A 27,792-nucleotide genomic window follows, 5' to 3' on the forward strand; every position below is an offset into this window, starting at 1 on the left:
TCAGTTTATATCAATTAGATTTGTCTCTCAGGAAGATGGAAAAGGGTGTTCACTGGAGCATTGTTTATGCTGCTGGGGAGTTGGAGGTAATGTGGGTTGCCATTACTGACAAAGTGAATAGGTTGGAGGCAATGGATTATACATACCATATAAGAATAAGAACAGATCTTCAAAACATAGTACTTAATGACAAAAGACAGAATGCAATACTATTGATGTGAACTAAAAATACAAGCACATAAAGTAATATACAAGTTGCTAACACATTCAAGTAAAAAAAGATACACATAAAATATATTAAAGTACCTATGAGGATAGGGGAATGGGAGTAGAGTATGACGATCAAAAGGAATGGATGGATGGATGGATGGATGGATTGATGGATGGGTGGATGGATATATAAAGAGGGATCAATAATGATAATATGCCAGTCACTGAAGAATGGCATTAACTCAACTTTCTGCACCTAAGATCCCAACAAAAAAAATCAGCACATGCAGGCAAGTACATATACAGGCATATATTTATCTATACAGTATACATATATAGACACAAATTTTTAAAAGCTAAAAATGAATACATGGAGATTTCGTTTGTTCATTTGTTTTCTTGTGACTTCCTGTAGATGTCCTGACAAAAGAAAGTCCCAGGGCCTACGAAGCCGAGTCAGAGCCCAGGCCTGAAGACAGATCCAAGCCAGCTTTCCTGACTAATCCACCTTCCTGGTCCACAACCATCATGTCTCTTTCGAACTACTACAACCATAAATCTAAGAGGTTTTAATTAGTAAACTAGAATATCATCTTTCCATCTAGTTAGAATGTATTCTTCATTCCCTTCAGGAGATTATACATGTTCATTTTTATTTTTACTCAGTTACTATTTCTGTGTCTAAGTTCTTCAGCTAATGGAAAGAGGCAGCCTGTTAATATCTTCTCATTCGTACTAATATATTGTTTTCATATTGTCACGGCTATTACTGCTATAGATAATTTTATAGATAATTTTCTTGGGTATTTTTGGTGCGAAGGTAGATATGCTTTTTTGTGTTTAAGAAATAACTCCTGATATTTAAGAGATATCAGGAAGGCAAAAACATTTAAGGCAAAGACGCTATAAATAGAAAACTAGCTCAGTGAATTGTAAACTAGCATTTGGAATGGAAAAAAAAAATGAGCGTGTCCTTAAGTGGAAGAGAATGTTTGCACAGGAGGCTGACTGTTGTTTTAAATTAACCTTGATGCTAGGATTTAACCCTTTGCTCCAGAGGACATTAAATAGGTTAATTTCTAACCAATTGGAACCAAAGGGTTACAGGGGCAAAATTATGAAAATTCTTTTGTCATACTTGAGTTTAGAAATTCTGTGATCTGGGTGCTAAGCAAAATGTCAAGACAAATTCCTTTTGCCCTGGCTTTTTATAAAAGTAAGTTGTAAGATGTATACCAATATATTTAAGGGAAACAGCTGCACAAGCAAAGAGAACTATTAAAATATCTCCTTGACGTAAAAATCCAAATGAATATACATATACTTTCATAATAACCAATAGAGAATTTAGAACAGCTAAAAATGTAAGTGCTTGCATGGTGTGCTTCTTATAGCCCCAGTCTCTCTCTAAAGTAATATTATGACTTTGTAGCTTTATGCTATCTTCTTAAAATGCCATTTATATGCATGCAGGCATAGCCCACTGCTACTTATTGGTGTTCCAGTTTGCCTTTAGGCTAGTCTCGCTGGGAATGAACTCCAGGCTCTTATCTCAGATAAGATGTAGAGCCCAAAGGCAGGATCATAACATTCTAATTGCATGCCCTTTGGACAAAAATCTGTGACCAAAGTCACTGTAGCTCTAGAAATAAAAAGTGGAATCAACCCGATCAAAATGCCAATGTGAGGAAATAGTGCAATAAAGCATTAGAGGAAGTATGTTCCCCTACACAAACATAAAGACATAAAGGGAAATATTTGAAATCAGGACTATTAAATTGATAGTGGAAAGATGTGCACCTTTAGGATTTTATTCAAGAACCAAGATTTATTACATTATTTAACCAACTGCTGAAAAAAAAATAATATGCCAGGTACTATCATTTGTCTTGTAGTACTTTCCAATTTGAGAATGAAATTTGAAAAGGGAGGGAAAGGCATAGAAATTATTAGGGGAAGCTAACTCTAGGAAGTAAGTTTGAGAAGGTTCTGCCTTGCGGCTATTCTCCAGGCTTTAGGCAGAGAAAGAGCCACAAATAAGGTGACTGTTTAATTCATCATCCAGATGTTTTGAGAGTGAAAGGGAACACTGTTAGTAAATATGCAAGAGCAATAGGTGGAAACCAAGAATGTCCCAGGCAAACTGGATATATGTATACTCTAACTGTAAACATGATGTTGCCTCAGAGGCACTAGAAAGATGCTTAGCCAATATCTGAATTTCCATAATTAGAGCTTTATTCCTTTGACTTATACCAACAAGGGGATTGTCTCAGTTTCCATAAAATTATTTCTGGGAAAAGTAATCACTAAGTCATTTATATTTTAACATAAATAAACTGTTCAGATTCTTCCCAGAGGGCAAGTTTGGAGGGAGAGAAACGCCAGTCTGTAGAACTCTGCACTAAATTTGGCTGAGCGAAGAGGGAAAAGAATACTAGATGAAGGGAGCTGGAGAGGTGAAAGGATGCCCCTGGCCAAAAAGACCCAGACTCCATCTGGAGAAATACCTAAGGAAACACAGGTGCCAAGTTTCCTCAGCTCAAGAGATCTATGCTCAGCCAAGCTCAGGGTACACATGTTCCCCCAAAGATCCCATCACTAGCAGGATGTAAAGAATGCTCATGAAACATCCTGCTCTAAGTAACCCAGCTTAGAAACTCACAGTATAAGCCAGTTTTATAATGTTCAGAGATGGCTTTCCCTTCACCACACAGAACCAGTGAGAGAAAAGTCCCAAGTCAGACCACGTTTTGATGGCCCCTTACTCCACACAGAGTGGGAGCATTGGGGAAGGATTGGGTGAAGAACCCTGAGTTAACCCTACAAAGCATCCTTTCTCATAGAAAAGAGTAAGGGATTGTTTTGCATTTCTTGACTCTGAGCAATTTCTATCTCAGATTTAATCACTATTTGTTGTGAATCCTTAGTACTGAAAACAACCACAAAATAAATAAATAAATAAAGTCTCCAGGCTGTAATTTGGTCCATTTTTGACCAGTAATTTGCATCAACCCCATCCTTGCTTTTCACAACAACAGGTTATACAAGCAAGGTAATAGCCAGTGACCATTCACTTTTTATGAATATATAAATGAACTGAAGGGCATCTCTGGAGAAGATTGCAGGTTTTACCTAAAGCTACTTTCAGACATAAGGTCCTGAAATAGAAACTTACAATCTGAACAGAAGTCAAATGGCTCCAGAATGCCTGTACCAAGGTGTTCTTGCCAAAAGTTCTGCTAAGGCAAACGCACCATCCACAAAAAGGCTACGAATCAGAGCCCAGCCTATACTAACCCCGTCAAGATTTGCTGCTTAGAGCAGCTCTATCCAGTAGAACCTTCTGCAATGATGGGAATGTCCTATATCTGTGCTGCCCAACATGGTAGCTATTGGTCACATGTGGGTATTGAACACTTGAAATATAGCCATTACAACTGAAGAACTGAATTTTTAATTTTATTTTCATAATTTAAATTAATTTTATTCAAATTTAATTTTTAAGACTTTTTTTTTTTACTGTTCATTTATTTTTGAGAGAGAGAGAAAGACAGAGTGTGAGCAGAGGAGAGGTAGGGAGAGAAGGAGACACAGAATCTGAAGCAGGCTCCAGGCTCTCAGAGGTCAGCACAGAGCCCAACGTGGGACTTGAACTCATGAACCACGAGATCATGACCTGAGCCAAAGTCGGATGCTTAACCAACTGAGCCACCCAGGTGCCCCTAAAACATTTTTTTATTTGAGTGCTTGATACACAATATTACATTAGTTTCAGGTGTACAACATAGTGATTTGACAAGTTTATCCATTAGGCTATGCTTACCACAAGTGTAGCTATCATCTGTCCCCATACAATACTATTACAATATTTTGGTCTATATTTTGGACTTCTGTAGTTGGCTGTGCCTTTTATTCCCGTGTCTTATTCATTCTATAACTGTAAGCCTGTATGTCCCACTCTCCTTCACCCATTTTGCCCATCTCTGTACCACTCTCTCTTCTGGCAACCATCAGTTTATTCTCTGTATTTACAGTTCTGATTTTGCTTTTGTATGTTTCTTTTTTTTTAATTCCACATATGAGTGAAATCATGTGGTAGCTGGCTTTCCCAATCTGACCTATTTCACTTAGTATAGTACCCTCTAGGTCTATCCATGTTGTGACAAATGGCACAATTTCATCCTTTTTATGGCTGTGTAATACTCCATCATATATATATATATATATATATATATATATATACCACATCTTTCTTATTAATGGACTTCCTCTTGATGAACTCAGGCTGCTTCCATATCTTGCCTGTTGTAAATAATGCTGCAATAAACATAGGGGTGTATGTATCTTTTTGAATTAATGTTTTCACTTTCTTTAGGTAAATACCCAGTACTGGAATTATTGGATCATAGGATATTTCTATTTATAATTGTTTAAGGACTCTTAATTCTATTTTCCACAGTGGCTGCACCAATTTACATTCTCACCAACAATACACAAGGATTCCTTTTTCTCCACATCCTTGCCAACACTTGTTTCTTGTGTTGTTGATGTTAGCCACTCTGACAGCTGTAAGATCTCATTGTGGTTTTGATTTTCATTTCCCTGATGTGAAACTTAATTAATGTAAATTCAAATAGTTACCCGTGGCTAGTGCTACCAACTCAAGTCTAGAAGTTAAACCAGTGTAAAGAAAGCAATTGGGAAGTTACCTTTAACTTCAGCAAAGAATCTAGCAAGGTAATATTTGATGCCTTTATATTTTTAACTGTGTAAAAAACTGCAATTTGGCCCTATTCTCTCAATTCTTCACAGAGTCCTTCTAGGTCTTTTCATGATCTGGTCTGCCACCCCTCCCCACCTTCACCCATTACCTTGAGGATCTCCGCTCCCACTTCTCTACCCCTCCCTCACTTGGCTCCATCTCTAGTGGCCCCCTTGCAGCATTCTTGACCCAGGGCCTTTGCACTTACCATTTTCTCTGCCCAGACCATTCTTCTCTTAGCTACCTGCATGGGTTACTCCCTCCTCTCTTTCAAATTAATGTTCAAAAATATTATGTTCTCAGTGAGACCTTTCCTGACCACTTTAAGAATTGCAATGCTCACCCCAGACACACATCCTCCTTTCTTTCCCCAATTTTGCCTCTTGAGTGTTTATCCCCTTCTAATATACTTCTAACATAATTCACTTACTTTTTATGTCTATCTTCCCTGTTAGAATGTGAGTTCCATGAAGGAAAGGATTTTCATTTGTTTGGTTCACTTCTGTAGTTGGTGGTGTGCTCATAAATTTTTAACAACCACCTCTCTGGAGGATAAGGAATGCCCTGATTTGTAGCATTCGCCAAAATTTGTGGTATAAATATTCCTATCATGACAAATTTCAAGCTATCAACAAGAAGTTACCAAACATGGAGTTGGGAAGAGATATGTACAATCAGCTCTCATTTCAACACAGCTCCAGCACACCACCAACTTTACAAGTCCCAGCTCCTAAGACACTTCAAAATTCCCAAACAGCATTTCCCACGCTTTGCTCTTGATAACAATCACCTGGGGCTCTTAAAACTTAACCAGGCTAAAGCCTAGATAATCCCCTCCTCTGGGGATTCTGATTAAGAGGATCTGGGATGGCAATGGAGAATTTATATTTTTAAACTAATACCCTAAGTGCTTCTTATCATCAACTTAGCCCAGTCCACATCCATCTTCCAACTCAGGTTAGTCCCTCCAGACCTAAAGAGCAGCCTTGGGCCAGAGGAGATGGAGAAACCAGCCTATTACCTAAACAAAGGTAGACAGACTCAGGTGGGAAAACTCCTGAGACCCTTCAGCACAGCTGCTTTTCCCTCTTTTCCCAGAGGACATGGAGATGGGGACACACTGAAGACATGTGGAGCCTCGCTTAACAATGGTCCTATTTCTCTAATGCAACAAATATAAAATACTACTGAAACAGCAAGATGTGTAGAAGGCTACGTTTCAACAATGATGTTTGAAAAGAAACATTTTCCTTTTGAAAATGTTCACATTCAATTTCTGTATTTATTAAAACTGAGGAGAAATTATATAATAACCAGATCGTGTTCTATGTCTACAAAAATTCACTAGGTCTTACAATGATGAATGTCTATCACTGGATTATTTATTAATTTGTAAAAAGATAAATATCTTCAACCAAACCTGGGTTCACACGGGAGATCGTATACATAGTAAGACACAGCCTCTGCCCACAGTCTCCTGGGGACACATGCAAGTAAATGGGAAATGCAGAAGGATAGTAGTTTAGGGGAAGGGGGATGGTTTCTGAAAGAAGTGCCATCCGAACTGAGGCCCAGAGGAGTGGTTATTACCCAGAATAAGGCATAGGTGGTGGCAAACAGGTTCCAGAATGCTCAAAGACCAGGAGTGACTAGAACTTTCAGTGAGATCAGGGAAAGGATAAGACTTGAGACTCAGGGAATGAGTTCAGGCCATGTTTTTCACTGTTTAAAACAATGCTTTACTGGCCAGCATTACCTTCATTCCAAAACCAGACAAAGACCCCACTAAAAAGAACAATATCCCTGATGAACACGGATGCAAAAATTCTCAACAAGATACTAGCAAATCAAATACAAGAGTACATTAAATGAATGATTCACCACGATCAAGTGGAATTTATTCCTGGACTAGAGGGGTGGTTCAATATTCACAAATCAATCAATGTGATATATCACATTAATAAAAGAAAGGATAAGAACCATATGAACTTCTCAATAGATGCAGAAAAAACATTTGACAAAATATAGAAGCTACTCTTGATAAAGACTTTCAACTAAGTAGGTACAGACGGAACATACCAAATCATAATAAAGGTCAGATACGAAAGGCCCACAGCTAACATCATCTTCAATGGGGAACAACTAAGAGCTTTTTTTTCTATGGTCAGGAATAAGACAGAGATATCCACTCACACCATTACTATTTAACATGGTACTGGAAATCCTAGCCTCAGCAATCAAACAATAAAAAGAAATAAAAGGCATCCATCAGCAAGGAAGAAGTCCAATTTTCACTATTTGCAGATGACATGATACTCTATATAGAAAATCCGAAAGACTCCAACAAAATATTGCCAGAATCAATGCACGAATTCAGCAAGGTCGCAGGATATAAAATCAACATATAGAAATCTGTTGCATTTCTATACACCAATAATGGAGCAGAAAAAGAAACGAGAGAATCAATGCTGATTGCACCAAAAACCATAAGACAGTTAGGAATAAACCTAACCAGAGAGGTAAAAGATCTCTACTCTGAAAACTAAAGAAATTGAAGATGACACAAAGAAATGGAAATCTATTGCTCATGGATTGGAAAAACATTATTAAAATGTCTATACTCGCACTGCAGTCTACACATTCAGTGCAATCCCTAACAAAATACCAACAGCATTTTTCACAGAGCTAGAACAAACAATCCTAAAATTTGTATGGAGCCACAAAAGACCCTGAATAACCAAAGCAATCCTGAAAAAGAAAAACAAAACTGGAAGCATCATGATTCCGGACTTCAAGCTGTATTACAAAGCTGTAGTTATCAAGACAGTATGGTACTGGCACAAAAACAGACACATAGATCAATGGAACAGAATAGAAAACCCAGAAATGGACCCACAACTCATCTGTGACAAAGCAGGAAAGAATATCCAATGGAAAAAAGACAGTCTCTTCAACAAATGATGTTGGGAAAACTGGACAATGACATGCAGAAGAATGAAACTTGACCACTTTCTTACACCATACATGAAAATAAATCCAAAATGGATTAAAGACCTAAATGTGAGACAGAAAACCATCAAAATCCTAGAGGTGACAACAAGCAGCAACCTCTTTGACCTTGGCAGTAGCAACTTCTTACTAGACACATCGCTGGAGGCAAGGGAAACAAAAGCAAACATGAACTATTGGGACTTCACCAAGATAAAAAGCTTCTGCACAGCAAGGAAACAATCAACAAAATTGTTGGGAATGGGAGATACTACCAAATGACATATTTGATAAAGGGCTAGTATCCAAAATCCAAAATTTATAAAGAACTTATCAATTCAACACCCTAAAAAACAAATAATCCAGTGAACAAATGGGCAGGAGACATGAATAGACATTTTTTCAAAGAAGACATCCAGATGGCTAACAGACACATGAAAAGATGCTCAACATCACTCATCGTCAGGGAAATACGAATCAAAACCATGATGAGGTACTACCTCGCACCTGTCAGAATGGCTAAAATTAACAACAGGAAAAAACAGATGTTGGCAAGGATGCAGATAAAGGAGAACTCTTGTGTACTCTTCTTGGTAATAAAAAGTGGTACAGCCATTGTGGAAAACAACAATCCCACTTCTTGGTATACCTGAAGGAAATGAAATCACTCCCATGTTCAGTGCAGCCCTATTCACAATAGCCAAGACATGGAAACAATGTAAGTACCTGTCAATAAATGAATTGATAAAGGAAATGCATAAGTATATACACATATATACGATGGAACATTTTTCATCCATAATAAAGAAGAAAATCTTGCCATGGAGAACATGGATAAAACTTGAAGACATTCATGCTAAGTGAAAAAAGTCAGAGAAAGACAAATACTCTATGAATTCAGTTAAACGTGTAATCTAAAAAAGCTGACCTCACAGAAACAGTAGAATGGTGGTTGCCAGGGGCTGGGAAATGGAGGAAATGGGGAGATGAGGGTCAAAGGGTACAACTTCTATTTATAAAATGAATACGTTTGGGGGATCTAATGTACAGCATGGTGACCATAGTTAACAATACTGTATTTTATACGTGAAAGTTGATCAGAGAGTAAATCTTAAATGATCTCACCACACACACACACACACACACACACGCACACACACACAAAATAACTATAACCTTATCATTGTAATCATTTCACAATATATATGTATTTTGAGTCATCACATTGCACACCTTAAATTTACACAATGTTATATGTCAATTATATCTCAATAACGCTGAGGGAAAAAAGAAATTAGAATGCGGTTACTTTTGGGAGCAAATGGTCGCTGGAAAGAAACCCAAGAGGGACTTTTGAGGAGCGAGTAATGCTCAGTTTCTGATCATGTTGTGGATACACAGGTGTGTGGAGTTTGTGAATGCTCATCAAGGCGTATACTTACAATATGTGCACTCTGCGACCTGTATATTATACTTAAATAAAAACTTAAGTTGAAGAATATATAGTGCTCTTTTATCTGTAAATTGTAAAATACTTTTCTCACTCTTCTCTGTTTCCTGTGCTCTTCTCTTTCGTTATTGAATTTTTAACTCATGGCCTTAAGTCTGTATCTCGTGACAGTGGGTCACCAGCCTCTTTTAAATTGATGTTCCCATGTCAGCTGATATGAGTGGCTGGAAATGACCAGCTATAGTTGCTGACTGGGTCCCACACTAATGCCTAGACTGGCCTGGCAATATCACATGGTCCTATCATTACGATCTCCGGCATGTACACTTGACACAGAATACCAGGTGTAGGTTAATGAAAAACATGGAAAAGAAGGGGAAAGCTTAATACTGTCAAGGCTTGTTAACAAGAAAATATAATTATATACTTTATATTTTCAGCAGAAAACTCAAGAGGGTTAGCCTGCACATTGTTATGAATGTAACATTCCTGCCAAATCAGATTCATAAAATAATGATTTAAGATGTTAATCTATTTTTATGAATTGTTGTCATAATTGAACTGGAGAAAGCAAAGCACTGGTTTATGACTACAAATTTTCCTTATTCATCTAGCACATAATAGCTCAATCTAGTTTCCTGAATTACACTCTTCGTCAAAAATCCCAAGTCTGTTTTCCCCTGAGTAGCTAATAGTTCATAGATTCATAGAAAAATAGAGCCAGAAAAGTCTGGTGGAAAGTACTCTGTCGTATAATGAATGGTGCCTTAGAATCTTACAAATATCTTTGCACATCAAAAAGATCTGACCGTATTTACTTGCCATAGGTGAAAGTTTATTAATTTGGAAACTCCTATAAATAAAACGACTTGGTTTTAGAAGCCCAGAATAGTCTCAACATGCCAATAGATAATATTGTACTGCCCAAGCAAGAAAACCGTCAATTAATTCATCTGAAGCCAGAAAGGGATTTTAGCAGTATGTGATTTCAATCTGTTCTGCCTGGGAAGCTTGGAAACGGGCTAGGCTTTGCCATTCCCAGCAACATCTAAAATCAACTACTGCTCCCCGAAGTCACACTGATTTATAGAAGAGACAGCACCTCTTGTTATGCCTCAACACCAGGGACAATATAACTGTGGCTTATAATACATTTTCTTTTAGAAACTTTATTATAAAACACTTGTTCAAGGAATTCACATATATACAGTCTATCTATAATGTTATCTTATGTACCAAGTTATCTTTATTCATTTTTAGTGCAAAATATAACCCAGAAGGAAAAAAATCTATGCTGTTATCAGGAATTCACTTGGTAAATTTAAACTCTTCAGAAAGTTACATAATTTTTAATATATATATGTATATATATACATATATATATATTGGGGTTTAATAATCTTATGACCCAAAAGAATCATGTCAATATTGAATCTGCAACTTAAATTTCTTTCTCCTATAACCAGTGAGGAGACCTTCAGGTTTTCTAAGCAAATTAAAATAACTGATTTTTTTAAATTTTTTAAAACATTTATTTATTATTGAGAGACTGAGAGAGACAGAGCATGAGCAGGGGAGGGGCTGAGAGACAGGGAAACACAGAATCCAAAGCAGGCTCCAGGCTCTGAGCTGTCAGCACAGAGCCCAATGCGGGGCTTGAACTCACGGAGTGTGAGATCATGACCTGAGCCGAGGTCAGACGCTTAACCGATGGAGCCACCCAGGCTCCCCAAAGAACTGATTTTTTTTTAATTAGATCCAAAGACTAGTTTTTGTTTAAGCCTTAGAAGACACTTCCGATGTAACTTAGTTGAACCTAAAAATATTCAAAACCACAACACAGATTTCTTAATTACCAAGAAAAGTTCTTAATTAAACAAATGTTTACTGAGCACCTATATGATACAAATGGGAATCCGATTTACGGATTCTGGGTGCTTCCTACTCCACTCTCTTTCCAGAATCCTATCTGGATTGGGTTTAAATCCCAATCTGCTCCATATCTTGTGGGATATTTCATATGAATAATTTGACTTCTATACTTCCTTGTCTACATAATGAAAGTAATAAATTGCCTCAAATTAATTATATAATGCATGCAAAAAAAAACCCTCAGGTGTAAATGTGAGCTTTCAAATAATAATAGTTTATAAGACATTATTATTAAACTTTGCAATGAGAAAGAATGAAATATGGTCCTTTGTAGCAACATGGATGGAACTGGAGCGTGTTATGCTAAGTGAAACAAGCCATACAGAGAAAGACAGATACCATATGGTTTCACTCTTATGTGGATCCTGAGAAACTTAACAGAAACCCATGGGGGAGGGGAAGGAAAAAAAAAAAAGGAGGTTAGAGTGGGAGAGAGCCAAAGCATAAGAGACTCTTAAAAACTGAGAACAAACTGAGGGTTGATGGGGGGTGGGAGGGAGGGGAGGGTGGGTGATGGGTATTGAGGAGGGCACCTTTTGGGATGAGCACTTGGTGTTGTATGGAAACCAATTTGACAATAAACTTCATATATTGAAAAAAAATAAACTTTGCATGGTGTTGCATTCAAGAAGTTTCCCTGTTGAGAGTTTACAGAGATTTCCTAAGAGAAGTGACCAGAGCTTGAAATTTTGTTCTACCACCTTGGGTCACATGCTGCTCCATAGCTGTGGGCTTTATGAAATTCTTTCTCCTAATATTTCCATCTACTGAATACTCTTCTGCCCTAAGAAGCCAAGTTAATATTTAAATTCACCTCTCATGTAGGAAGTGGCAACTATGTTTGACTGATTGACATAAGTCCAATGGGGAGAAATTCTGTCAATAACAGTAATAAATATATGTGAACAGGTGAACAGAATACCTAGTGATGAAACTATAGCTGATGGCTCACCTATCTACTCCCAGTTCCCTCTTTTAAACTAGGAAGAATTCAAGTGACATATTCTCCTCCAGGAGAAATGCCTCATAAACAGTAGAGAAGGAAAGCATGTAACCAAAGCCAGGTAGTTTCTACAGAAAAGGAATACCAGGAAACTCTAAGCAGCTTTTTAATCTGTGGACAAAATAATTACTGAGACCGAGCTGGTAATCATTACTCCCACTGAAAGAGTGATAACCCTACAATCAATTCAAAATGATTTAAAGACTTGGGCCACCTGGGTGGCTCAAGAGTTGAGTGTTCAACTCTTGATTTCGGCTCAGGTCATGATCCCAGGGTCACAGGATTGAGTCCCATGTTGGGCTCTGTGCTGAGCATGGAGCCTGCTTAAGATTCTCTCTCTCTCTCTCTCTCTCTCTCTCTCTCTCTCTCTCTCTCTCCCCTCTCCCCTACTCACTCCCTCTCTCTGTCTGTCAAATAAATAAAATGAAAAATTTTTAATAAAGGCTTAAACATAAGACCCTAAACTATAAAACTCTTAGAAGAAAACATAAGTTCCAACAACCTACAACATTCTATCTGTTATCATTGGAAAAAAATTCCATTAACTAAGTATATTTAGAAATCAAAATGATCTGTAATCTAATGATACTTGTTTTCTGTAATTGGATTTTTATACATAGTTTTATTTATGGAAGAAAAATAATGACTGAAACTTACCCTGGTACTCTTTAAACATTTTTTAAAAATATTTATTTATTTTGGGGAGACAGAGACAGAGTGCAAGCAGGGGAGGGGCAGAGAGAGAGGGAGACACAGAATCTGAAGCAGGCTCGAGGCTCTGCACTGTCAGCACAGAGTCCAATGTGGGGCTTAAACTCATGAACCGTGAGATCATGACCTGGGCTGAAGTTGGATGCCTAACCTACTGAGCCACCCAGGCACCCCTATCTTGGTACTCTTTATCATACATAAGACTTGCAGGGAGATTCATGTGTTACAGAAGTATACGCCAAATAACTTTTAACAGCCTTTCCAGTAGTCATCACACAAGAATCTTTTAATCTTCCATTAACTCTCCCAGTTTTCTTCACTTCATCCCACATAGGGACTTTGACCCAGAAGACACCATTCTGGCAGAAGAATTATGATTTGTCATAAGTGCTGATACTTTGGGCAACAGCAATAACATAGCTTCTATTTTTCTTTTCTTTCTTCTTCTCTCCCTTTCCTCCTTCTACTTAAAAAATTTGTTGTCAGAGTTAATTTTACTCACACTACAAATCATGTAATTTTTACAACGATCATGTGAGGCAGGCAGTACAGGTACTACTGTCCACATTTCTCAGCTGAGAAAACTAAAGCAGTCAAAGAGAGACTGCACAAAGAACTAGCCTATAACACAGTTTCTTTGGCTGCAAGCACAAAATATTCTCCAATTGAAAAGGAAAAGTGGGCATAAACGTAGACAGGAAAACCAGAGATCTTTAGACAGCCTCAGGAGCCACGCTGGAGATTCACTAGGCAAAGTGCCACTATGGGCAGGAGGGAATATTTAGAGATGAAGTCATCTAGTCCATCACAGCCATTTTACTAAAGAGGAAACTCACTTGCCCTCAGCAGCTAGAAAGTGTAAAAAGAGTTAAGGATTGATGGGCAGGAGACCTGTATTCTGGCCTCATTGTGCTACTAAGCTTAGACCAACCTACCTAGCCGTCAACCTACAGACATTTGACATCGATGTTCCACAAGTATTTCAAAACATGTCCAAACTATTTATCTCCCCTCCACCCCCACCGAACTCCCATGGCAATCATCTCAATAAATGGCCCAGGACAGGATCCTAGTAATCTTCCCTCTCCTTCATCTCCCATGTCGTCTCAGTTACCAAATTCTGCTACAAATCTTTCTGATCCACCTCCTTCTCCCCATTTCCAGGCCCTCACTATCCCTGGCCTGGGTTAGGTTACACAGCTGTCCAGCAGGTTTCCTGGATCCTACTCTTGCCCTGTTTCAATCCAACTGCCACTCTGCCTGCCATCACAGAGAGCTTTCTACACCAGAAGTTGTCACTGCTCTAATTATTATTAATCTGTTTTCCAACAACTGGATGAAGCCTAAAGTCCCAAGCAGGACGTCCCAATCTGTTTGTGATTTGGCCTCTGCTCTCTTCTCTCACTTCATCTTTCACCACTCATAACTTCAGCCAAGCCCAAGTTTTGCAGTTCCTCCAATGTCACCTTTGGCTTTGACACTAATGGTTCACTCTTCCTGGAAGTCTCCCCCTTTCCCTGCCCATTGCCTGGCTAAAATTAACTCACCCTTCTAGACTCAGCTTAGGTTGGAACTTTTCCTGGCACCCCTTTTATGTGTTCCTTTGATACTCCCAAGGCATCTTGTGCAGACAAAAGAGTCACTATTCACCCTGAACTATGTTTGCTCACACATCTGTGTCCCTTGCTAAACTCAGCAGTGGAATGGCAGGGACAGCATCCTATTCAGTGCTCAGTATTAACTATTCATCCAACAAATATTTGAGGACCTACTTTATACCTGATATTATAGGTACAAGGGATATGGCAGTTAACAAAGACACTCCTTGTTAGTAAGTAGGAGGTGACATCATAAATGGACACATAAATAAGAATATGAGTGAAAAGTGCTTTGCAGACAATTAACGTAAGCCATGCGGTATAAAAGTGACTGGATGGCTACATTAGATGGGGTATGTCAGGAAGTTTCCTCTGGGGAAGTGACATTTAAACTGATAACTGAACGCCAGCAAACCGGTATTGAGAAGAGTACGAAAGATGAAAGAAAAAGTGGCCCATGTGGATGTAAAGCAAGCGTGGGAAAGTAGTGAAGATGGAGTCAGAGAAGACAGGAACCATATTATGTACACTTTGTAGGACAGAATAGAGTTTCGATGTTGTTCCAAGCGTGATGGGGAGTGACATGATCTGATTTACACCTAGGACTGCTGTGTTTACACTGCCTAGCGTGTAAACAGACCAGTTTGGAGGAGAGAAAGGTCGGTGGCCTGGATACGGAGGTCGCAGCGGTTTTGGAGACAGTGGACGGACTGGGGATGTAAGTGTGAGTGACAGGGACCTGCCGGCAAGCAGATGCCTTAAGGCTCAGCGCACGTAGATTTTTGGCCCTGGCAGCCGCGTCGGTACTGGGGTATAGAGCAGGCGCACGGCGACTCCTACGAGGAAGAGGGTATCGGAAAAGTTGCTTCGGTGTCCCCCTCCACACCCCCCCCCTTCCCCGGACTCTGGAGAGAGTTCAGGTCAGGCAGCTGGAAAGAGACACGCCCAGACCCACAGTAGGCTGCCTGCCATCACCGGGACCGGAGAGCGCGGAGACTGCCCGACTGGCGGCGCGCGCGGACCCGAACTCCACGTGCCCCGCGCGGGGGTTTCCGCGTCCTCTGGGCGGGGCCGGAAGAGGAAGTCGGCGCTGCAATAGCGGCCCTAGCAGCAGCGGCGGCCCCTGCCCAGCCAGCCCCGCCGCCCGCGCCCGTCCGTGCCGGCCCCAGAGGCAGCGCCGCGGCGGGACCCGGAGACTGTACCAGCCGAGAAGCGCCGCGCCGCCGGGCGCCCAGCAGTCCGATGGGGCCGCAGCGGCCGCTGCCCCTGGCCGCGACCGCCCTGCTCTGGGGCTTCCTGCTCCCGCTGGTAAGGGGGACGGCCGGGCGCTCGGGCCTCCCCGGGGCGGGGCCGGGTCTCCCTGCCCCTTCTCCTCCCCACCCCCGGGCTGCTACCCGGCGTCTCCAGTGCGTGCGCCCTAGCGGCCTGCCCCCCTTCCCATCTCTCCCTTTCCTTCCAGCCGCCCCTTCTTCAGCCTCGTTTCTCCTGCCTTCCTACCCCACCCCCATTCCCGTCCTTTGAAGTCTTCGAAATACCCACCCCAAGAAAGCTCTCTGTGGAACCCCTCTTGCTACTTTGACCTTCGGGGTTGTCTGTAGTTTTTCTCTGTTCCGGGCATTTTAAATTGACCTCTTGAGTTTTATCGTATAGCCCGTCTTACAGCATCTTGCTCTTTTTTACCCTCTGGAAGAAGAAAAACATTATACGTGCTCCCGGGGTGTTCAGCGGTTCAAAGACTGCACTTTAGTTTAATTGCTCGAATACAGATGATTTTTTTTTTCTTTCTTTTTTTTTTTTTTTTTGGTCTTCCTCCTCTTGTAGTTCCTGCTACGCCTCATTTGATTACTGGGTGGGTGGACGGGGTGTTTGGTGTTTCAGTTTTTATATTTCTTGGAAATTTGACTTAGGGATTTTCAGGTTGGAAACTTCTGGGAGCTTTATCGACACAGAATTGGTATAGTGTGTGCCTGTCTAGTTCTTTCCATTAGAATATGTAACTTCTCTGATACAGTGTATTTTGCATCCTCTGCTGTTTAAAGAATTACTATTAGTGAATATATTTAATACAAAAGTATCTTTAACATTTATTAAAAAACCAAAATCAGAACGTAAAATAGTTAAGTGCCTTTGGTGTATTCATAACTTTGCTAGGCAACGAGAGGAACATGGAAGATAATGTATCTAAAAATTGTCTTTGTGAGGTGGAGGGGAAGTGTAATATAAAACAATAAAGTGGCGGTGTAGTCTGAAGCTTTGAGGTGTAGTTTGCCATGTATGGTATGTCTAAAAGATAACAATTCAGGTAGTATGTAAATACACATAAAACTATAACCTAGGTATACAACTTGTCTGCGTGTTTTTGCACTCTTGCAAATTTTCATTTGAGCCACTTCAGCTAATTTTAGGAATATACCTTATATATCACATTCCCACTAATCTTTTGTCAACACTATAATTAATTTAATAATATATCAATTGCTTATAACTCACATTGAAATTATTATCAAAAGCCCCTGAGCCCTCTCACTAAAAGATGACAGCAGAATTTTTGTGTAGTTTCAAGGGCTTAACAAATCTAAAGGTCGTCCCTATTCTAAATTGTAGCTAGCCTACAATCTTTTCAGGGCTGTTGTGGGACGCGGCAACTGTCTTTTCCTTCGCAGATATTTAATGTGCATCTATTATATGCCAGGCTCTGTGCCAGTGACTGCGAATATACTGACAAAATCTTTTTTTTTTTCATTTTAGAATGTTTATGTAAGATAATTAGAGCTTAAAGAATTTTTACAAGGCTATATTAGGAAACTTAAAAAAAATGTAAGTAATGTTGCAGTGAAAATTTATCATAAACCAGGACTTGGTATATTTCTTTTCTTCCAGGATTTGGTATCTATGTGGGGAGGACAAGGGAAAGAATTATAGGAGGAAGAAGCAGAGGATAAAGATATGGTAGATATTCAGGCAATAATATGTAGGAATAAAAATAATTTGGACTTCCATAATCTAATCATCATAATCTCCTCTCCCTGCTCACCCCCAAACAGCAAAATGAGCAAAAAGGCATCCTTTGTTGTATTTTTTTCTACATCTGTTTTTATTTCCTGTTTCTAGTTTTTTTTTTTAAATGTTTTTATTTATTTTTGAGCCAGAGAGAGGCAGAGCATGAACAGGGGAGGGGCAGAGAGAGGGGGAGACACAGAATCTGAAGCAGGTTCTAGGGTCTGATCTGTCAGCACAGAGCCCGATGCGGGGCTTGAACTCATGGAGTGTGAGATCATGACCTGAGCTGAAGTCAGACACTCAACCGACTGAGCCACCCAGGCGCCCCTCCTGTTTCTATTTATTTATTTTAATTGTATTTTTACAGCAGGATCAGTCCTTGAAACATGGAGAGAAGCACTCATAACCGCAGAAACAAAACTGATCCTTCACCAAAGATAGTTTTTTTTAATGTAATTAATTTATTTATTATTTTACATCCAAGTTAGTTAGCATATAGTGCAATAACTTCAGGAGTAGATTTCAGTGATTCATCCCCTATGTATAACACCCAGTGCTCATCCCAACAAGTGTCTTCCTTAATGTCCCTTACCCATTGGGCCCCTACCCCTACCCCTCCAACAACCCTCAGTTTATTCTTTGTATTTAAGAGTCTATTATGTTTGTCCCCCTCCTTGTTTTTATATTATTTTTGCTTCCCTTCCTTTATGTTCATCTGTTTTGTATCTTAAATTCCTCGTATGTGTGAAGTCATGATATTTGTCTTTCTCTGGCTAATTTCACCTAGCATGATACCCTCTAGTTTCATCCACATAGTTGCAGATGGCAACATTTCATTCTTTTTGATTGCTGAGTAATACTCCAATGTGTGTGTGTGTGTGTGTGTGTGTGTGTGTGTGTGTGTGTGTGTATGTCTATGTATGTATGTATATCTGTCAATGGACAGTTGGGCTCTTTCCATGCTTTGGCTATTGTCAATAACACTGCTATAAAAATTGGGATGCATGTGCCCCCTGTGTGGCCGAGGTCAAAAAGGTTTTTGCCTGCTGTCTCCTCTAGGACTTTGATGGCTTCCTGTCTTACCTCTAGGTCTTTCATCCATTTTGAGTTTATTTTTGTGTATGGTGTAAGAAAATGGTCCAGGTTCATTTTTCTGCATGTTGCTGTCCAATTTTCCCAACACCATTTGCTGAAGAGACTGTCTTTATTCCATTGGATATTCGTTCTGCTTTGTCAAAGATTAGTTGGCCATACATTTGTGGGTCCATTTCTGGGTTCTCTAGTCTGTTCCGTTGATCTGTGTGTCTGTTTTTGTGCCAGTACCATGCTGTCTTGATGATTACAACTTTGTAATCATCTTGAAGTAGGGATTGTGATGCCTCCAGCTTTGGTTTTCTTTTTTGGATGGCTTCGGCTATTCAGGATGTTTTGCTGGTTCCATACAAATTTTAGGATTATTTGTTCTAGTTCTGTAAAGAATGCTGGTGTTACTTTGATAGAGATTGCATTGAATATATAGATTGCTTTGGGTAGTATCGACATTTTAACAATATTTGTTCTTCCAATCCAGGAGCATGGAATATTTTTCCATTTTTTTGTGTGTCTGCTTCAATTTCATTCATAAGCTTTCTATTGTTTTCAGTGTTGAGATTTTTCATCTCTTTGGTTAGGTTTATTCCTAGGTATTTTATGGGTTTTGGTGCTGTTGTAAATGGGATTGATTCTCCTGATTTCTCTTTCTGTTGCTTCATTATTGGGGGATAGGAATGCAACCGATTTCTGTGCATTGATTTTATAGCCTGCGACTTTCTGAATTCATGGATCAGTTCTAGCAGTTTTTTGGTGAAATCTTTTGGGTTTTCCAAATAGAGTATCATGTCATCTGTGAATAGTGAAAGTTTTGACTTCCTCCTTGTCAGTTTGGATGCCTTTTATTACTTTGTATTGTCTGACTGCTGAGGCTAGGACTTCAGATACTATGTTGAGTAACAGTGGTGAGAGTGGACATCCCTGTCTTGTTCCTGACCTTAGGGGGAAAGCTCTCAGTTTTTCCTCATTGAGGATGATGTTAGTGGTGGGTCTTTCATATTTGGCTTTTATGATCTCAAGGTATGATCCTTCTTGCCCTACTTTCTTGAGTGTTTTTATCAAGAAAGGATGCTCTATTTTGTCAAATGCTTTCTCTGCATCTGTTGAGAGGATCATGTGGTTCTTGTCCTTTTATTGGTGTGATATATCACATTGACTGTTTTCTGGATGTTAAACCAGCCCTGCATCCTAGGTATAAATCCCACTTGGTCGTGGTGAATAATTTTTTTAATATATTGTTGGATCCGGTTGGCTAGTATCTCCTTGAGGATTTTTGCATCCATTGGTGAGATCTTTTTGATATGTAAAGCCTTTTTCAGTGGATTTGTTTTCTTCTTGACCCTTTCTTCCTTTAATTTCCTGAAACAATCTCTTTCCTTTTCTGAGGAACTCAAATCTGGTATACTTTTCCACAGCAGGAGCACTCTCTCTCCTTTCTGCTTACTTACTGGATATCTAGTTCCTTTCCTCCAACACTGTCTGAAGTCTTACAGATTTTTTTTCTTCTTACCATTTTCTCCCTGAAGCCCTAGTTTATTACTCTTCCTTAATCTTACAGCTCTAGGTGGCCCCTCTGAGTTCATTTGAATTAATGATGCCAGTTTAATTATTTCATTTCTCTTTTCTGGGCTCTTGCAGCTGGCACTGCTACCAACTTTCCCTTTAGTTATGTAAGAACAGGGCCACTATCCTCATCCACAAGCAGCACAAAATAGCAACACATAATCTCCAGAATCCACTGCCGCATCCTTGTAGAAAACACAGAGGATTTAGTATTGGAAAGGCCTTTCACCATCATGTAGCCTACCCTCCTCATCTTGTTCTCTTTACATCATTGTGACCTCACTGTGTATGTGAAACTCAGGCTTCAGTACATCTGATGTTTTGGTGATTTCTAAACCCATTAAACCTGTTAAGTCTAGAAATGAAGAATGTATGGTAGATCGTTAGTTCTCTCTTGGCCTTGCCATGATTCTGTTTCGCAGTCATGCTTCCCCAGCCCAAGCCCCATCCCTAGCCACAACTATTAGGCCTTTATTTCACAGTGTTTGGACTCAGTCACAGAGTTATGTTTCAAAGAAAATCAGAAAAGTTTAGCCTGGATCTGTTTTCTAAAATTGCTTCAGAGTTCTCTGAAGAATCCTGAATCCTTTCCATGTTTTTACAAAAGTTCTGTTCATTTTTTCATTACTTCAAAGAATTTGAAGTGTTACATAGCTACATCTTGAACCTATTACAGTGAAGTGATAATCAGGATCCCCAGCAGAGAAATCTCTTGCTGAAATCTGCATTCCTTTGGTATACTACACCAAGTCAAAGAATCTTTTTTAATTCTTTCTTTTCTGCCCTCCTCTCTCATGCTCCTGAGGAAAGGAAGTATGTTCTGCTACCCAAGCTATCAGAGACATGCTGAGCTGTTATGTTGTAGACTGAATTGTATCCCTTCTCCACCACTCCCCAAACATATGTTGAAGCCCTGACCCCCCAGTGTGATGGTATTTGGAAATGGGCCTCTGGGAGATAAGTAGGTTTAGATGAAGTCAGAGGGTAGATCCCTTGTGAAGGATTGGTGCCTTGTAAGTAAAAGACAACCGAGAGCTTGTTCTCTCTCTCTCCCCTAATACTCACCCCCCAACACACACACACACCATGTGATGACACAGCGAAAAAGTGTCCGTCTACAAGCCAAAAAGAAAGCTCTTACCAGAAACCAACCATGCTGGCACCTTTACCTTGGACTTCTAGTATCTAGAACTGTGAGAAAAATAAATTTCTGTTCAAGGTACCAACTCTGGTATTTTGTTATAGCAGCCCAAGCTAAGACAGATTTGGGTACCAGGAGTGGGGTACTTCACTAATACCTAAACCTGTGTCAGCAGCTTTGTAACAGGGTAGAGGCTAGAAGAGGTTTGAGACGCTTGCTAGAAATAAGACAATTTGGTAGAGTCTCAGAAATGAGGAATATGGTGTTAGAAACTGGAGGAAATGCAATCCTTGTTATAAAATGGCAAAGAACTTTGAACTGTGTTGTGGTGTTTTGTAGAAGGAAGAATTGTGAGCAGTGCAATTAGATATTTAGCGGAGGAGATTTCTAATCAAAGTGTTAATGGAGCAGTGTGATTCCTCCTGACTGCTTATAGTAAAATGCAAATGGAGAGAGAAGAATTAAAGAAGGAATTGTTAAGGAAAAAATAACTAGAATTTGAAGATTTGGAAAATTTCTCAGCCCATCCATATTGCAAAAAATGAAGCTTGTTCTGCAAAGAATACTCTGTGCTAGAAAACCATCTGATAAAGAGTTTCAGGATTTTTGAGCAAACATACTGCCAGTTTGAACTAAATACAGAGTTTGGACAAAATGAAGAAAGGCTGTTGGACTTCTTGGATTTGACAAAATGGGATGATGGAGCTCTGTGATTGTGAATGTGGATTGTTCTTCAAGAAGGAGAAATGACCCCAAAGGCAATTCAGATACCATCAGGCCACTGCCTCAGTCTCAACAGGCCCTATGGCTTCTTTTGGAAACCTTGGGGACCAGACTCCACAGGGCCATGGAGGTGATGCTGCCACCCCAGTGGGCCTGGAAGGTGGGACATTGAGCCAGAAAGGATTATTTGTGGGCCTTAAAACCTAATGGAATTTGTCTTGCTAGGTTTTGGACTTGCTTGAGTCCTGTCACCACTTTCTTCCTTCTGATTTCTCCCTTTTGGAATGCTAATGTCTACATTATGTTTTAGAAGCATATAACTTGGGGCACCTGGGTGGCTCAGTCAGTTGAGCGACCGACTTCGGCTTAGGTCATGATCTCATGGTTTGTGAGTTCGAGCCCCACATCAGGCTCTGTGCTGACAGCTCAGAGTTTGGAGCCTGCTTCAGATTCTGTGTGTGCCTCTCTCTCTTTGCCCCTCCCCCACTCATGCTCTCTCTCTGTCTCAGAAATAAATAAACATTAAAAAAAAAAAAAAAAGAAGCATATAACTTGTCTGGTTCCATAGCTGGAGAGGAATGTTGCCTTAGAATAAACTGTATCTTAATTTTCACCCATATTTGACTTAAATGATATTAGATGAAACTTCGGACTATAGAGTTGATGCTGGACTGAGTAAAGACTTTGGGGGCTGTTGGGATGAAATGAGAATTTTTTTGCCTGTAAGAAGGAAATGAATTTGGGGGCCCTGAGGCAAAATGCTGTGGACTGGATTTTGTGCCCCAGATTCTTATGTTGAAGCCCTGACCCCCCAGTGTGATGGTATTTGGAGATGGGGCCTTTGGGGGATAATTAAGTTTAGATGAGGTATCAGTGTGGGGCCCTTATGATGGGATTGTTGCCTTGCTCTCTTTCCCAGCCATGTAAAGACACAGTGAGAAGGCAGCCATCTACAAGCTAGGAAATGAGCCCTTACCAGAAATCAGCTATGCTGGCACCTTGATCTTGAACTTCTAGGTTCCATACTGTGAGAAAATAAATTTCTGTTACTTAGGCCACCCAGTCTGTGGCATTTTGTTATGGTAGCCCAATATTAGCCAGATATTAGACATTCTTTTCTTTTAGATTCTTCACAACATTTTTTTTTTTTTTTTTTTGCCTTCTTTCCTCTGAGCTATCTCTGAGGATTCTGCATCCCACTCTTTACTTTCTAAGTCACTGATGGCTGTGAAAATGTAACATCTACACATGCATCTCCTCTCAAAATAATCCTGAGAAGGTTCAGGAAGGTATGACTTGTCCTAGTTCATACAGAAAGGCCTGAAAAAGACAAGTAGAACCCAGGATTTCTAGACATTCCTTGATATTTTTCCACTAAGTTGGTCATTAGTGTTTTCTTGAAAATCAAAAATACATCAGAAGACTGATCAGATAAATTTGTAAATTTATTCATAAGAAAGGGCTTAAAGATAGAAGTCATATTTATTATATATTTGATTGCCTTTTTGGTTAAAAATCACCTGAGATTGAGTCTGTTTACAAAACTCTAGACCATAAAGTCTCCAGGTACAGACCCTTATCCCCAGATACTAAAGTTTTCTTAAAAATTTTTGTTTTTAGGGTAGAATTTGCCAAATATTACTATGCACTATGGCCTTAGATCAACTTTTTATGCACTTATATTACCTGCCTGGCCTTGTAGTTACTTGAATTTGTGAATTCTACTGTAAATCATAAATTCTGTAACAGTTGAGTTATATCACTAGGTACTAAGATTACTTAGGGAAAACCAAGCAGAAGGATAGATCTAGGTAACAAGTAAAATATAATCCCCATGAAGGAGAAACTCTACCGGACTCATTCTCTGCTGTCTCCCTTAGCATCTCATAGACTGCAAAGTATCAAATAAATGAATGTCTCCCATACCTAATACCTCTTCCCCTAAACATTACATATCCCCAGATTCTCTGAGTGCAAGGAATGATGCTGGCTCTACTTTTCCCATGGCCCATAGACTCCTCTGAGTTCCTGTGAATACCTATTTAATGTCCTAGCCCCCACTGAGCCACTAAATAAGTAGTTAAGATTACGCTTAATCTTTATGGGTATGGGTCTAGTCACTTCCAGTGTATCATTTCCTTAAACTTTGAATCCTGGAAGTAGGAATGGAAATAATGTAGGTTGTTGATTATATAACTTAACAGGGAGAAAACAGGCATAGAAAATATATAATAGTGAATGATCAGAAAGCTATTTAGGCCTAACTTCAGAGTGTGTCATTCAAGACACACAACCTCAACTCTATCTTTCCTGTAGAGACCCCTTTCAGCTCTTTTATTGTATTGCTATTAACTATGTAACTGTGTAAAGAGGAGAAAGATGTTTATAAAGAAAGGGATACCCGCTACATTGCAGTGATTTAAGGGTGATAGGTGACTGTTGCTCCTATTGCATTTACCGTTCAGTGATTACATTGCAACTTTATATCTTCTGGTTTAGGAATGTAGCTTTTTTTTTTTAATTACTCATTTTCATTATAGATAAATTCTATTTATTAACAAAATTTGCTCCCAAGCCCCAGTTCTTGTATTTGGTGTCTAAAAATACAGAAATAATTTAATTTGTAGATTTTATGTAGGAAGATTGCCAGGGGATTAATTGGAGAGAGAATTACAGTTACATTCACACACTGCCCCTTGAAACTGAAGGGTTGCGTATATCTAATGGATAACAATACAAATAACATGAACCTGGTTTAATTGACAGATGTAGAAAGGGATGGGGAAGCTGGGACCCAGTGATGCATATACTGAAGAGTTTTGAAGGAACTCCTGGGTGAGATGAGGGAACTACTGGCCAAAATATGAACATTGGCTATACCAGCAGACTGCAGGTACAGTGTGACTCACCTTTTGAGAAAATTCCTAGGAGGATCTCAGTAATGTCTGGAAGACTTGTGAGTTTCACTGCTATTCATGATGAAGTATATAACCATGTACTCTGTGGACCAGTATCAGAGCATCACCTGGAAGCTTGTTCAAAATGCATGATCACAAGCTCCACCTAAGAGCTGTTGGATCAGAATCTGCATTTTAATAAGAACATTAAAGTTTAAGGGGTGCCTGGGTGGCTCAGTCAGTTAAGAGTCCAACTTCTATTCAGGTCATGATCTCACAGCTCTAGAGTTTGAGCCCTGTGTTGGACTCTGTGCTGACAGCTCAGAGCCTGGAGCCGACTTGAGATGGATTCTGTGTCCCGTCTTTCTCTGCCTCTGCCCTTCTCATGCTCTCTGTCTCTCTCTCTCTCAAAAATAAATAAACATTAAAAAAATTTTTTTTAAAAGTCAGTTGGTTGAGCAGCTGACTTCAGCTCAGGTCATGATCTCACAGTTTGTGAGTTTGAGCCCCGCGATGGGCTCTGTGCTGACAGCTCAGAGCCTGGAGCCTGCTTCAGATTCTGTGTCTCCCTTTCTCTCTGCCCCTTCCCCACTCATGCTGTCTGTTTCTCTCTCAAAAATAAGTAAACATTAAAAAAAAGTTTTCAAAAAAAGAATATTAAAGTTCAAGAAGCACTGATCTATAATAAAGGGAAAGAAATTGCTGCACAGAATACTGAGCATAATCTCCAGGAAAAAAGAACCATGCTTGACAAATATGTTGAGGCTTTTTAAGGGAACTAAATATACACATGGGAAAAGGTTAACATTATATTATTCAGAGCTATACTTGATCAGGTGACAATGGGCCAAGGTACAGAGCTCTGGCAGACCCAAAGAATGACATGTATATAGGGTAGGTGGTAGGATGTTAGATAAATTTTTAGCTAGAATTGTTCTTTTCCAAAAGAATATGTGAAGACTTAAGTTTCGAAAATAGATCCAATGCTAGAAGATATCTTTTGAAGAAGAAAGAAAGGTGGAAGACAAATAAAACCTGGGAACCAGGGTCGAAGAAGAATCCTTAAACTGCGCTATTAGCTTGGACAGGAGTAGAGCAGGCCTGTTCTCAGTAGGTTAATACTGGGCTGGTGAGTCAGCATCAGGAGGCTGTTGGAACAGAGGCTAGGAATTCAAATGCCCGTGGTTGGAACTACCTAGAGACTAGAATGTAAAGCATGGATGTACTCCCAAGAGACAGGGACATGAAGGTCAGTGCAAGACTGACTCGCTGTAAGTATACTGATGAAATAAAAGCTCCTGTACATATCCCTTTGTTTAAGGTCTGATTGGTCTCAGAAAATGGGGATCTAATACATGTGCAAGGATGTGAGTATAGTATATACATCATTGTAGTTGTTCTTTTTTAGATCTTTGGTAATCATTTGACACTTGTCATAGCAAAAGCTAGTTAAGCAAAGGAATAGGTAACTGTAACATCAAGATACACTTAAACATCACTAGTTTTTGGTTTGAAAAGATGATAGTGAATATGCTTGAAGTCAGGTGTTCTGGATAAAGTAATAGGAACTGTTCGTGAGCAACAGAGAATCTCATGAAGTTTTATTGGAGACAAATTTGAGTCCAAAAAGGGACCACCAGTTCATACCATGGGCTAGTAAACTTACTTACCTTGTGGTAAGGATCAAGTAAGATGTGAATATAGAGCGACAGTGGTATAAAATAGATGATTTGATTGTCCTGAAGAAAGCTTGAGTCCACACCCAGTACTTGTAGGAACTGATGTGAAGAGGGAAGATACAGGGCAAACAGTAAGAAGTTGTCGTAGGAAAAGGAATTCCATGAAGTCCAGAGCCCCAGAACTGGGGTTATTTGGAAGACTCTAAGGAAATGACGTAGAGTTTCAGATATTTAGAATGTGGGAGGAACTAATGGGGAATTAGAGGAGCTTGAGTGGTGGTAGAAGACCCATACCAGTATCACGGAAGAGGGAGTTAACAGCTAATGCAGGCATCCCGGTGACCAGTGTTAAAGCTGGAGAGTGATAGTTGGGCGCCAAGAGGTGCTTGGGGATGTAACTGCATGAGGGAACCTGAAGTGGTAGCAGAGTTGAAGACTGCTGGTCTGGGTGTTGGAGAGCCCAGTTCTAATCTTGGCCCCCAAGACCACTTCACTTTGGTCGTTGGGGACCTGTTTGAGCCACGAAATGAAGACACTAGAATATTTTGTCTAAATCCCTTCAAGCTCTTGATACTCAGCTTTTTACTAAGAGAATGTTTTCATTACTGATTGAAAATGCAAATACAGCGCTCGCTTCGGCAGCACATACACTAAAGTTGGGACGATGCAGAGATTAGCACAGCCCCTGCACAAGGATGACATGCAAATTCGTCCACACTTTTTTGCACTATGTGCTAACTAACTTGAATGTAAATTTTAAAAACAAATTTAAAAAAAACTGTAAGAGGGAGGTAGAAGAGAGTCAGGGAGATGTGACTATAGAAGAACAATCAGAGAGAACAAAATTGCTGGCTTTGAAGACAGAGAAAAGGAGCCATGATCCAACTGACTTGGGCAGTCTTTAGAAGCTGGAAAAAGCAAGGAAAGGAATTTGTCCCTAGGAGCCCCAGGAAGGAATGCAGCTCTGTCAATACTCAGATTTTAGCCCAATGAGATCTGTGTGCAACTTGTAACCTTCAGAATTGTAAGATAATTTCTGTTCT

General features: G+C 39.7%; 1 protein-coding gene and 1 pseudogene across 2 annotated transcripts in view; both read left to right on the top strand.

Annotated features, from left to right (window-relative positions):
• Nucleotides 1-15,736: 15,736 nt before the first annotated feature.
• The window catches only part of SPPL2A (signal peptide peptidase like 2A), a 55,979-nt gene continuing 43,923 nt past the window's right edge, over nucleotides 15,737-27,792 (top strand). For both annotated transcript variants that reach the window (XM_030318200.2, XM_030318201.2), the window contains exon 1: nucleotides 15,737-15,965. In XM_030318200.2, the coding sequence (XP_030174060.1) occupies nucleotides 15,900-15,965 (66 nt within the window). In that variant the 5' untranslated portion in view covers nucleotides 15,737-15,899. The remainder of the gene's footprint in view (nucleotides 15,966-27,792) is intronic.
• LOC115517360 lies at nucleotides 27,376-27,473 on the top strand (annotated as a pseudogene).

Source organism: Lynx canadensis, chromosome B3 (genome assembly GCF_007474595.2).
Source record: "Lynx canadensis isolate LIC74 chromosome B3, mLynCan4.pri.v2, whole genome shotgun sequence".
Taxonomy (NCBI): Eukaryota; Metazoa; Chordata; class Mammalia; order Carnivora; family Felidae; genus Lynx; species Lynx canadensis.